This window comes from Coregonus clupeaformis, chromosome 11 (genome assembly GCF_020615455.1).
Source record: "Coregonus clupeaformis isolate EN_2021a chromosome 11, ASM2061545v1, whole genome shotgun sequence".
Taxonomy (NCBI): domain Eukaryota; kingdom Metazoa; phylum Chordata; class Actinopteri; order Salmoniformes; family Salmonidae; genus Coregonus; species Coregonus clupeaformis.
The window spans coordinates 38,989,226-39,002,003 of NC_059202.1; the positions used below are offsets into that span (position 1 = coordinate 38,989,226).

The 12,778-nt window shown below is 43.9% G+C and overlaps 1 protein-coding gene across 4 annotated transcripts in view; it reads right to left on the bottom strand.

The window, feature by feature from the left end:
* Positions 1–12,778, bottom strand: part of LOC121577096 (zinc finger protein AEBP2) — a 62,618-nt gene that overhangs the window by 16,210 nt on the left and 33,630 nt on the right. For all 4 annotated transcript variants that reach the window (XM_041890869.2, XM_041890867.2, XM_041890870.2 and 1 more), the window contains exon 6: positions 8,379–8,446. In XM_041890869.2, the coding sequence (XP_041746803.1) occupies positions 8,379–8,446 (68 nt within the window). The remainder of the gene's footprint in view (positions 1–8,378; positions 8,447–12,778) is intronic.

Sequence of the window (12,778 nt, forward strand, 5' to 3'; positions counted from 1 at the left end):
TTGAATATGGCCAGTAAACGTTGGCAAAAAAAGCGTGATTAAATTGTTTCAGTCACCAACGCTCTGGATAACATAAAAACAGACTAACCAGCTTTGCTAGGGCGAGTAAAATGGTCAGAGTGAGCTGTTCTCTCATTTCTGTCTGGAAGTAGCTAGCAAGCTAGCCAACGTTAGCCAGTTAGCTTTGGTGCTTGACTGCTGTTGTTAGGTCAGAACGCTCGGATCAACCTTACTTTTCGTCCAGAGCGTCCAGTGTGCGCTCCGAGAGCGAAACGCTCAGAATTTACAAATGGCCAATCTGACAATGCTCTGAGTTTACTAACACCCAGAGCACACTCTGGCACTCCAGATTACATTTACGGACACACCCGTAGTATAAACATGTCTTTAGTCTTGAAATCTTTGGTTGTTTAGTACATGGCCTCACATGTGAATCCTTACAGAGATGGGTGGGGCTAAATCTTAAAAGGGTGTGAACGATGCTGAATGGGTGTAGACAAAGAAGAGCTCTCCAGTAGGTTCCAAAACATTTAAGGGCCATTTTCTCAAAAGTGAGGTTACAAGTTTATCAATTTATAAAGCAGAATTACTTTCCCATTGTTTATCAACTGTAGTGTATGATATACCATTTTCTAGCTCTGAGTCTCAACTTTTATCCAATGTAAAAAACATCATTTCAAATGTTGCTACATAAGACCGAATTGAGCCTGTCTGTCACATATGGTCTATCCACTAGAAACTCATGGAAAATATGGACACATATATGAAAAATGTATACTATATATTAATACATTTTTTTGTTTTTGTTATTCAAGTATAAATTACCTAAATTACCATAGATTGCCAGTTAATTACCACAATTACTGCAGATTCCGGTAACTTTGGTAAATTACCGGTAGCTTTGCAACCCTAGGTACACCACACACCCCTACAGTACCCGTTGCGTAACTGCATCTCTACTTCCTAAGGAGGCTAAAGAAATGTGGCATGCCTCCTCAGGTCCTCTCCAAATACTATGCCTGCACCATCGAGAGCGTCCTGACCAGTTGCATCATGGCTTGGTACGGGAATTGCTCCATCCACGACCACAAGGCCGTGCAGTGGGTGGTGAAGACGGCCCAGTAAATCACTCGAACCGTGCTCCCACCCATCCAGGACATCTACTCAAAACTGTGCCAGAGGACGGCCCGCAGCATCATCAAGGACACCACACACCCCAGCCATGAGCTGTTCACTCCTGTACCGTCGGGCATGAGGTCTAATACCAACAGTTTCTATCAACAAGCCCTCAGACTGCTGAACACTTGAACTGGACAGACCGCCTGCACTGACTCTCCACACCTTAGCACACATGCACTCACACAGACAGACACACACACACACACACAGAGACAGACACACACACAGACACAACTGCTTCTACCAGACTCTTATTATTATTGCTAAATACTGCACAATTAAACACTTGCCCCCCAATCCCCCCTTCCCCAAAACCCGTGTAAATATTGGACTATTAAATTGTGCCTTCCTCTGTTATACCTATACTAAAATGTTAATTCTATTCTACTGAGCCATTTACTTTATGTTCATATTCTTATATTTTATTATTTCTTATTGTTGTTGCAATGTCGAGAAGGAACCTGCAAGTAAGCATATATTCCATGTGTATCCTGTACTAATAAATCCCGTACTAATACAATTTGAAACTTGAGAGGTAGAGGAGGATAGGTAGAGGAGTGCAGAAAACTGAAACAAAGAGCTTTGTGAGTCAACTGCACCCCTCCTTCCCTCCCTCTGCCTATCCCCTGCATTCCCCACAATCACCACATGCGTCATCAAAGGAGCCCCCAGAGGTACCCAGCCCCGTCCCACACACACACACGGCGTGCACACGCACCGCACACACACAGGCTCGCGCACGCACACGTACAGATACACATGGTGCGCACACACACACACACACACACACACACACGCACTCAACAGGTGGCAGCCAGCCAGCCAAATCACTCACTCATACGCCAATTCAGTGGGGCGGAGCACAGGTAGCGATTCACACGCTGCTGTACATTCAGACTGCTGTATGCGTGCACAGATAGAGAACAAAAGGAGTGGAGAGAGAAAGAGAGAGAGAGAGAAAAGAAAGGGAGTTTTTTAGAAAGTTAATGAATAGCAATTTGTACATTACTGCAAATGTGAACCAGGACTTGGCGTTGTATGGTTATTAGAATGTGTGTGTGATTGTGTTTGCGTGTGTGTTGCAAGACGTGTGGTTAATAACACAAAAAGTAGAGGGAGGGGGGAGTGGAAGACAATCCCCCCCACATCACACACACACACACACACACACAATCCCTGTCTACTTGCCAATGAAACCCAGTTCCCCTCAATGGACTAGCCCATTGAATCCTGTGTTACTGTATCTGAACTAAAATACAACACCACCACTGCAATGTACTGCTCTCCTGAACGTAAATACTAAAATACAACACATCCAACCACTGCCTTCTGCTGCTACTCAAAATACTGCTACTGCATTTAAACCCAAATACTACACAACCAGTGCACTCTACTGCAACACAACCAAGAATTTGGGGAGGGTAAGCTGACTTCTACTCTGGCCTCTGTGAAAGCCTTTAGACGTTGAGACGTGCCTGTGAGTGTGAAAGCTTCGAGACAAACAGATAAGCCATCTCTGTGACAACCTCTACATTGGACTATTCCTGAAGACAATTAATACACAACTAGCTTTATACTAAGTGAATCGTACATAGCTCGACGTGAGATCTTGGAGACAGAGGACCCATTTCTGTGACATGCTGGCCCCCCCTGAACAGCTCTGCTGTGTGATGCCCATCTAGGAGTTTAAAGGAGAAGTTATTTTTTACAGCCAAACCTATATTTTTTATATGAATGGCATGTCATAGAAGGGTTCAGGCACCTTTGTTTGTTATTTCACTTGTTTTTGAGAAACTTACCCCAAGCAAATCAGTTCCTCATCCTTGTTGTGTAATATGGGGGCCCTGAACAAAGGCTTAAAAAATACCCAAATATGTCGTTTTAGAAACGGCAAAGCAGGTCTTTAGATGTCCGTACTTTATCCGCAACATCATATTCCATTTTGTTGCGACTAAAGCGATACCTCTCCATCCATTCTACAGGTAACTGCCAAAACAAAGGAAACACTTGAGTAAATGAGGGATACAAAGTATTACATTTACATTTACATTTTAGTCATTTAGCAGACGCTCTTATCCAGAGCGACTTACAGGAGCAATTAGGGTTAAGTGCCTTGCTCAAGGGCACATCGACAGATTTTTCACCTAGTCGGCTCGGGGATTAGAACCAGCGACCTTTCGGTTACTGGCACAACGCTCTTACCCACTAAGCCACTAAGTACAGTGCATTCGGGAAGTATTCAGACCCCTTTACTTTTTCCACATTTTGTTACTGTTATATTCATATGTGTAAACATACTGAATTGTAATTGGTTGCATTCTACCGTCGTCTCATACTACGTTATGATTGGTTAAGACCACGCAGGTGGTAATGTCATCTTCAGTTGATCATGGCCGAAGACACGTGAACATGCCAGTCATAACTAGCTAATAAAGAGCTACATTTAGAAAGATCCTGTGCTACTGCATTTTTATTATTTTGTACAAAGCGTGCAAAACAAGAAAGTTACGTTACAGACTTATTCTGAAATGGACTTAATTGCTTTTTTTCCCTCATCTATCTACACACAATACCCCATAATGACAAAGCGAGACATTTTTCAAAATATTACAAATAAAAAACAGAAATACTTTATGTACATAAGTCTTCAGACCCTTCGCTATGAGACTCGAAATTGAGTTTCCATTGATCATCCTTGAGATGTTTCTACAACTTGATTGGAGTCCACCTGTGGTAAATTCAATTGATTGGACATGATTTGGAAAGGCACACACCTGTCTATATCAGGTCCCACAGTTGACAGTGCATGTCAGAGAAAAAAACAAGTCATGAGGTCGAAGGAATTGTCCGTAGAGCTCTGAGACAGGATTGTGTCGAGGCACAGATCTGGGGAAGGGTACCAAAAAATGTCTGCAGCATTGAAGGTCCCCAAGAACACAGAGGCCTCCATCATTCTTAAATGGAAGACACTTGGAACCACCAAGACTCTTCCTAGAGCAAAAGGCACCTAAAGGACTCTCAGACCATGAAAAACAAGATTCTCTGGTCTGATGAAACCAAGAATGAAGTCTTTGGCCTGAATGCCAAGCGTCACGTCTGGAGGAAACCTGGCACCATCCCTAAGGTGAAGCATGGTGGTGGTAGCATCATGCTGTGGGGATGTTTTTCAGCGGCAGGGACTGGGAGATTAGTCAGGATCGAGGGAAAGATGAACGGAGCAAAGTACAGAGATCCTTGATGAAAACCTGCTCCAGAGCGCTCAGGACCTCAGACTGGGGCGAAGGTTCACCTTCCAACAGGACAACGACCCTAAGCACACAGCCAAGACAACGCAGGAGTGGCTTTGGGATAAGTCTCTGAATGTCCTTGAGTGGCCCAGCCAGAGCCCGGACTTGAACCCGATCTAACATATCTGGAGAGACCTGAAAACAGCTGTGCAGCGACGCTCTCCATCCAACCTGACAGAGCTTGAGAGGATCTGCAGAAAATAATGGGAGAAAATCCCCAAATACAGGTGTGCCAAGCATGTAGCATCATACCCAAGAAGACTTGAGGCTGTAATTGCTGCCAAAGGTGCTTCAACAAAGTACTGAGCAAAGGGTCAGAATACTTATGGAAATGTGATATGTTTTTTTTTTTTTTATACCTTTGCAAATTTTTCTAAAAACCTGTTTTTGCTTTGTCATTATGGGGTATTGTGTGTAGATTGATTAGGAAAAAAAAACAATTTCATCCATTTTAGAATAAGGCTGTAACGTAACAAAATGTGGAGTCATGGGGTATGAATACTTTCCGAATGCACTGTATATTGAAAGGATGGGGTGGCTTCCACACAGGAAGTTGGCATAGATTCTACACTTGTAGAATCTATGCCAATGCACATTGAAACTGTTCTGGCGGCTCGTGGTGGCCCAATGCCCTATTAAGACCCTTTATGTTGGTGTTTCCTTTATTTTGGCAGTTACCTGTAGCAGCAGGCTACACAGAGAATGGAACTGCTGCTGCTGTAGGGGAAACGGCTTGAGTCGCACAAAAGTGAATATAACGTTGAGGATAAAGTTCGGAATTACAGAATTTCATGTGTACAAAATCTAAAGACCTGCATCACTATACTGAGAGCTTTGCCGTTTCTAAAATGACGTATTTGGGTCTCTCTCTCTCTCTCTCTCTCTCTCTAAAACAAAGTAGTTGTACAACCACAGCAGAGCTGTTTCTTCAGCTTCAGAACAGCCATGTTAATGAGAGTTACACATAAATCCAGATGGAGGTAATGAATGTCTGGAGTACATATTTACACTGCTGAGCACTTACAAGAAGTCAGGGGCTTTGTCTGAAAACGATTCCGCCAGTGATCAAATCCTTGCTTCTTCCATCCTTGTTTCTTCCATGCCTCAGTCTCAAAGGGGTGGGTCCATGGAGACCTTGGAGCCTCTTTTCCAATGAGCTTTGAGAGGAATTGAGGTAGCAAGGAAGTAAAGTTCTGACAGCTAGTTACATTTTCAGACACAGTAATGAAGTTTCACACTGACCCTCCGGTTTGACTGTGGTAGTGGACCTGGATATCAGGGTTCAGATCACAGGATGGAACTACACACCACTTGGGTAAATGACCAACAGATCACAGTGATAATGAGAATACTAAGCAGTCTTTGTTAAACATTAACTTTGAATGACCACCAAAACTGCCTGATTTAGGACTTCAACAGATTACAACACATGGGCCAGGATTCAAACAAACATAAAGACAAACTTTTCCCTGAAAGCGACACCAACACACAAACAAATGAATACTGTCCCCCACAGATCCAGTGAGGGTATATTACTACAGTTCAGTAATAGATCCACTCACACTCCCAGAATGGACCGAAGAGTATGCCGATCTAATATGGCCACCCACACTTCTACCCCATCAGTAAAAGTCTCAGTAGGTGATATCTCCTCCCTCTCAACTCTCCTTCTATAGATAGACAGTGATGATGAATAATGCCAAAGCTCTATTACTGCTCTACTGCTCAGAGAATGTATGACTCAATGTAGCGTCACTGACTCTCCTGCAGTCAGAGTGAATTGGGACCTAGGTCCCTGACCTCTATCCATCTGTAATTTCTCTCTCTCCATCTCTCTCACCGTCTATTCCATCTCTCTCTCTTGATCTCTCTCCATCTATTTCCACGTCTCTCTTGCTCTCTCCCTCCCTCTATCTGGATTAATCGCTGAAGTTTTTCCTGGTCATTGCGCTCCATCTCTCTATCTCTGCCCCCTCCATATCTCCACCTGCACATGGTTCAGCTCCTACACGGGGTGAAGGGGAGGGGGGGGTAATCAGACAAAAGAGAGCGAGGGAGGAGGGTAGATACTGTATCGGAAGCTGTCAGTTACAATCCTTCATATTAAATCATCCTGCCTCTTGCCCTCCTCTGGCTGCCTCCCACTCCATCTCTGCTCCTTCCATCTCCATCTCTCTTTCTGCTCCCTCTTTCTCCCTCAGTCCCTGAGTCCCTCAGTTCATCTTCCTCTCCCCCGCAATCTCTCTGGTCCTTCTCTTGCTAGCTCCCTCTCTCATCTGTCTCTCTCCATCTGGCTCTCTTGTTCCCTCACTACATCTCTCTCTTTCGTCCCTCCCTCTGTCTCTCAATCTCTCTCTCTGTGATAATCTTCAGAGAGGCAGGGTGAAGGCAGGGCAATCCCTTCAATGGAGGTCCAGTCACTCAAAGGCAGAGACGGATTCAGAGGACAGAGCTCACCTCCCCCAGGCTACCGGCCTGTCCTGCTGTGGTTCACCATGTCACTGTTCAAGTAGATTTATCCCATTAACAACACAGCAGAGCGCAATACAGAACACCACCAATCTAGTTTAATAACACAGCAGTATTGGCCTGGACTTGGTTGGCCAGGGCTGGGATGAGTTGCCACACTACCAAGTCACTATTAGAACGATTGTGAGAAAGCCAGAAACCAACATTTGTTTGGGTTGTACTGGACTGGCGAGAGCCAACCTGACCAACGGGGAAAGGAGGCAGACATCCAGAGTGAGGCTTAGGACTTTTCCAACTACGCCTCTAAAAAGGTGTCCAGCTGGGGTTCTGGGACTAGCTGGATTTTCAGTGATGGCATTGACTGATTGTGGGCTCCATTTCTCTTTCAGTGGAGAGACCAAGGCAGGGCTCAAAACTGTGACCAAAACACTTGCATTTGTGACCCTTTGACTTGGCAGTGCGACACCAATTTTTTATTGGTCGCTAGAGTGCCAGTGAAGAAAATGTAGCTGGTCACGTTAGTTTTTGGTTCACATTTAGCTTTTTAAAATTATTATTATCAAGATTTATTCAAACAGCATCCAGTCTGCAACAATGGGTTTGGTCCGACGTCTTGGTTGAATCTTTGTGATGCGCAATTCAGTAATCATGCGCTGTTTGAATGAACATTTGTAAAGGCTTTCCCCAAAAATCTTCCCAATTAAATGTTGACTAAAAAGTAGGCCTACCTGGCAGAAAGATATCACGATATTTGTATCAAATCGTGGGATATTTGTTTAGCAAACTCTGCCATCACATGGTCTCTTGCTAGGCGCTCAATTGAATTAAAGGGCAACTACACCCTGCAAGGGCATGCTAATTTAAAAGATGGCTAGTCATTATTATCCTGGTTCTGTATGGAACGGTCAGGTCATTATCAAAAATGAGTGCGACCAAATCGTTTGCTTGTGCCATCAATTGAAAAAGTTGGTAGCACCAGTGGAAAAAGTTAGTCTAGAGCCCTGCAAGGCGAAGAGAAACTGGGCAGCAGCAGGTTCTGCAGGGTCTACTTAAAACACACAGGACCCGGTCTGGGCCCGATGTCCATGACAGATATTAGCACAGCCAAGAGTGTAAGTGATTTAGAGCAAGCCCCAGTGAGGACGAGGGGCCAACATGTTGAGTAGTTATGGAGGATGTAAAAGAGACGCGTAAAAACATCAGCAACAGATACACACACGCACAAACACGATCGCCTGCCCATCAATCCATTTCTTATGTTGCTTTATGTTGAATTTTTCAGACTTATACAATGTGATGTTTATGTTTTTATGGATACCTGGAAAACAGCCAGGGCTGTTGCTAAGTGAACTATCCTGGTTACACAAAGATTAATTGAATAGACCATAATACTCCTTTCCGAGACAGTCAGTTAGGGTGTCCAAGATAGTTCATACTACTTACATGTCCTCTGGAGTCCAGTGGAGCAGCACCTTGACCTTCCCAGAGCCCTCTTTCCTCCTGGCTATCACCTGGTGAATGGAGAAGACGAGTCAGGAATGCTGTAAGATTCATAAAATGATTAAAGTAATACCAAAATACAACACTGGCAGAGCAGAATGTTGACTGAGCTCCATGACATTCAGCAGAGCTGGGGCACAGTGGAGAAGATGAGCAAAGACAGACGGAAGTCAAAAGAGTCTTTAATAGTTTGATAGGGATGAATGAGTGAAGTAAAGACACAACAGTTCTATATTGGAATGGAATCTCTTCCACATTCCCCTTTCTGTGATGTACAGTACAGTAAGAAGCACATGGCATTCCACAATCCAGACAGACAGAAGCCAGAGATCTCTGAATATCTCAGGTATCCATTCCAGGGCTGACGCTAAAGGAATTCTTATCACATAGCTCCCATTCCATGGTGCTAGAAATAGATGCAGGAACCTAGAGACAGTGAGCAGTTACCCACATAAACAACTCTGAGGTTTGTGGAGAATCTCAGTCCTGTAGAGTAGATACTCTCAATGGGGTTGTGGGTTCAATTCCCACCGGGATCCCACACACATACTGTCCTGGAGTTGTGGACAAAAGACAAGATTGACTGATTCATCATGTTTCAGCCCACTGAGTTGATATACATGCCAGAAATCTTTAGCCAGGTCCCAGATCTGTTTAAATTGTCTTGCCATCTCTGTGTGGTTTGGCATGACAATGACCATAAAAGTTGGCAAGACGGCACAAACAGGTCTAAGAGCAGGCTAAGAAATCCATCGTCCCCCCAAAAATACAGTCAATCATATGATTTGTTTGAACATTTGGCCCACTTTTCTTTGTAAAAACACTAGATCAAAAGGACTCAAGTTTCCAGTAACAGTTCTGAAATCTGGAATTCACTCACACAAACATTGTTAGTGGGGAGTAGGCTGGAGAGGGAGAGTAGAAAACAACAAGAATTCTCAAAAATAGTTGCAGATATAAACTCTTGCGTCAAAGTGTTTTTTTCTTTGGTTAAGTCTTTTTATAGTGTTGAGAATGAGCTCACGTGATGAACTTGTTTTACGCACGACAATATCTGAAATTATTCTACCCACTCCAGGGAATGGCTGAGGCGTTCATGGAAACTGGTTTTAAGGACAGGAGGAGGGAGATAGAGGAGGAGGGAGATAGAGAAAGAGAGAGAGGGGTGAGTAGAGGGAGAGAGAGAGAAGACAGAGGCCCAGAGAGAGAGAGAGCGATGGGAGAGAGAAGAGCGAGGGAAAGGGACCTAGAATCTCCCTCTCTCCACATCTCTCCAGACACTCCTGTCTTCACATCTCTGCCCACCACAGAGTACTTAATCTTAGTTTCTCAAAGTTTTCTTTTAACAACCATGTCCATCTCTTCCTGTTTTTTCTCTCTCCCTGCATCTCTCCCTCTCTCCGCCTCCCCATCTGTCCCTCACTTCCCATCTCTTTCACAATGTTCCTGTACACTTGTCTCCATCCCTCTCTCTAGTCTTGTGTGCCCAGATCAGACTCAGCAGCTCTCTCTCTCTCTGTGTAGTTCTGCATAAATTGAAGCCATAGCCCTCAGGAGGCCACAAGCCATTCTGAGGTCCTACTGTCTGCCTGTACAAAACCAAAGGTGGCTCTCTTTTTCATGGTCCTTCGACCTGGAAAGGGACATTGCCTCTTCATTTACTTCTGTCAGGCTGCAGACTTATCAAGCTACTTCTAGAACGAACCGGAACGCTCCATTCATTAGGCTAAGCCTTCTATGTCTGGGTTTGAGTTTGGGACAGGGATAACCAGTTTGAGGAATGCCCTGTTTGCTGAAGGACTGCTGCAGTGAGGGATAGAGGCACACTGAGAGATACACTAGACACCACAGCCTAGCAGAGCACCATGCCTGGAAGTTCTGGGGTTAGTTTGGGATGGTAATGAATGAGTATTGCTTGTTGAATGGAAGATTGCTGGGAGACTGCTGCAGTGGTAACAGGGTGGCAGGAACCGAAGTGGCACACTGAGACAGACACCAACTAGGGTTGTGCAGTATCCAGATTTTCATATCATCATACCGTCCTTCTCTCATCCCGGGATTTACGGTATTACCGGTTTAGTACACAAGGGCGCAAAAACGCCTATTGGGCGTCTACTACCAGAATGCTAACAAAATTAGCACAAGTAACTACGAATTTCCATGGAGGCTGCTAGCGAAATATGCTAACGAGCGCAAACAAAAAAAAACATAATTGCAAAGACAGGCAGTCCAGCTCGTAAAGTTAGGTGGTTTTCATTGCAAGTTAAAGCATACTGTTAGCTAGCTAGCGAACATTAGCTTGCTGGCTCGCTAGCTAATGTTACATGTATAATCTGTAGTAATATTATTCAAATCAGAAATCCATTTGCATTGCTAGTTATAGCCTAATGTTAGCTAGCTAGCTAACATTGAACCTAGTTGGCTAGCTTTAGCTACCTGCAGATTCATATTACAGCTATGACAATCAGTTTGTATTGGTGGTAGTAGTATGAGTTGGGATTATGCCAGTTTATTGTTTAGCTAGCTAGCTACATGTCTAAACAAAAGACTTCTCCAGATGATTACATGACCCATCAAGTTAGCCAGGTTTGGATGGGGGTGATTACGACCATGTATTGTATTTCATGAACATGTGTAAATGTCTAGACAATAGTGACTCATCCACTTAGCTAGATGTGGCTGAGGGGTGGTTACAACATTTATTTCACATGACCCATCAATTTAGACAAGTGTGTCTGGGTTAGCGTCATCAAATAATTATAAAATATTTTTATCTAGAAACAAAAAAAAAAAACACAATTTCAAATGTTGCACAGTCATATTTAGGCTTGCCATGTCTATCGGTGCCATCTTGTCCCATCTACAGTGCCTTCAGAATTATTCACACCCCTTAACTTTTTCCACATTTTGTAGTGAATTTAAAATGGGTTAAATTTCAAAAAAAATTGTCACTGGCCTACACACAATACCCCATAATGTCAAAGTGGAATTATGTTTTTCAATTTTTTTACAAATGAATAAAAAATGAAAAGCTGAAATGTCTAGAGTCAATAAGAATTCAACCCCTTTGTTATAAATATGACTGACTGCCTCGATTCGGTCTTATGTAGCAACATTTGAAATTGTGTTTTTTACATTGGATAAAAGTAGAGAAAATTGTATATCATGCACTGCAGTTGAGGAACAAATAGGAAAGTAATTCTGCTTTGAATGTTGATAAACTTTTAACCTCACTGTTGAGAAACTGGTCCTTGAATGTTTTGGGACTCTTCTTTGTCTACACCCATTCAGCATCGTTCACACCCTTAGCCCCACCCATCACTTTAAGGATTCAAGGCCATGTGCTAAACAGCGAGTACGGCAGTGTACAACCAAATATTTCAAGACTAAAGGCTGGTTAATACCACTTTAATCGACATGTCTGTATACAGTTGTCGCAATGACATCATTTACATTTTACATTTTAGTCATTTAGCAGACGCTCTTATCCAGAGCGACTTACAGTTAGTGAGTGCATACATTATCATACTGGTCCCCCGTGGGAAACGAACCCACAAACCTGGCGTTGCAAGCGCCATGCTCTACCAACTGAGCTACACGGGACTCATGAACATTCTATTGTTGTCCGACATCAAACTTGTCTTGTCGTTATGAAAAAGTATAAACACAAAAACAACAGGCTGCATGACATCAGCAGCCTGGGGGTCCAAAATAGCATAACTGGTGAATTTTAACACCAATAAACCCATCAGTTTAAAAATGAATTTAGTATACAGTATGTCAATCTAGCAAACCAGGCAACTAAAAGCAACTTTCTATATATATATATATATATTTTTTTCCCTTCCCAATTTCGTGGTATCCAATTGGTAGTTACAGTATTGTCCCATCGCTGCAACTCCTGCATGGACTCGGGAGAGGTGAAGGTCGAGAGCCGTGCGTCCTCCGAAACACAACACAACCCAGCCGAGCCGCACTGCTTCTTGATACAATGCCAGCTTAACCCGGAAGCCAGCCGCACCAATGTGTTGGAGGAAACACCGTACACCTGGCGACCGTGTCAGCGTGCACTGCGCCCGGCCCGCCACAGGAGTCGCTAGTGAGCGATGGGACAAGAATACCCTGCCGGCCAATCCCTCCCCTAACCTGGACAACGCTGGGCCAATTGTGCGCCGCCCCATGGGTCTCACGGTCACGGCCGGCTGCGACAGAGCCTGCACTCGAACCAGGATCTCTAGTGGCACAGCTAGTACTGCGATACAGTGCCTTAGACCACTGCGCCACTCGGGAGGCCTAAAAGCTACTTTCTAAACAATGTTTTTGGTTTGTATGTAGCTTGTTAG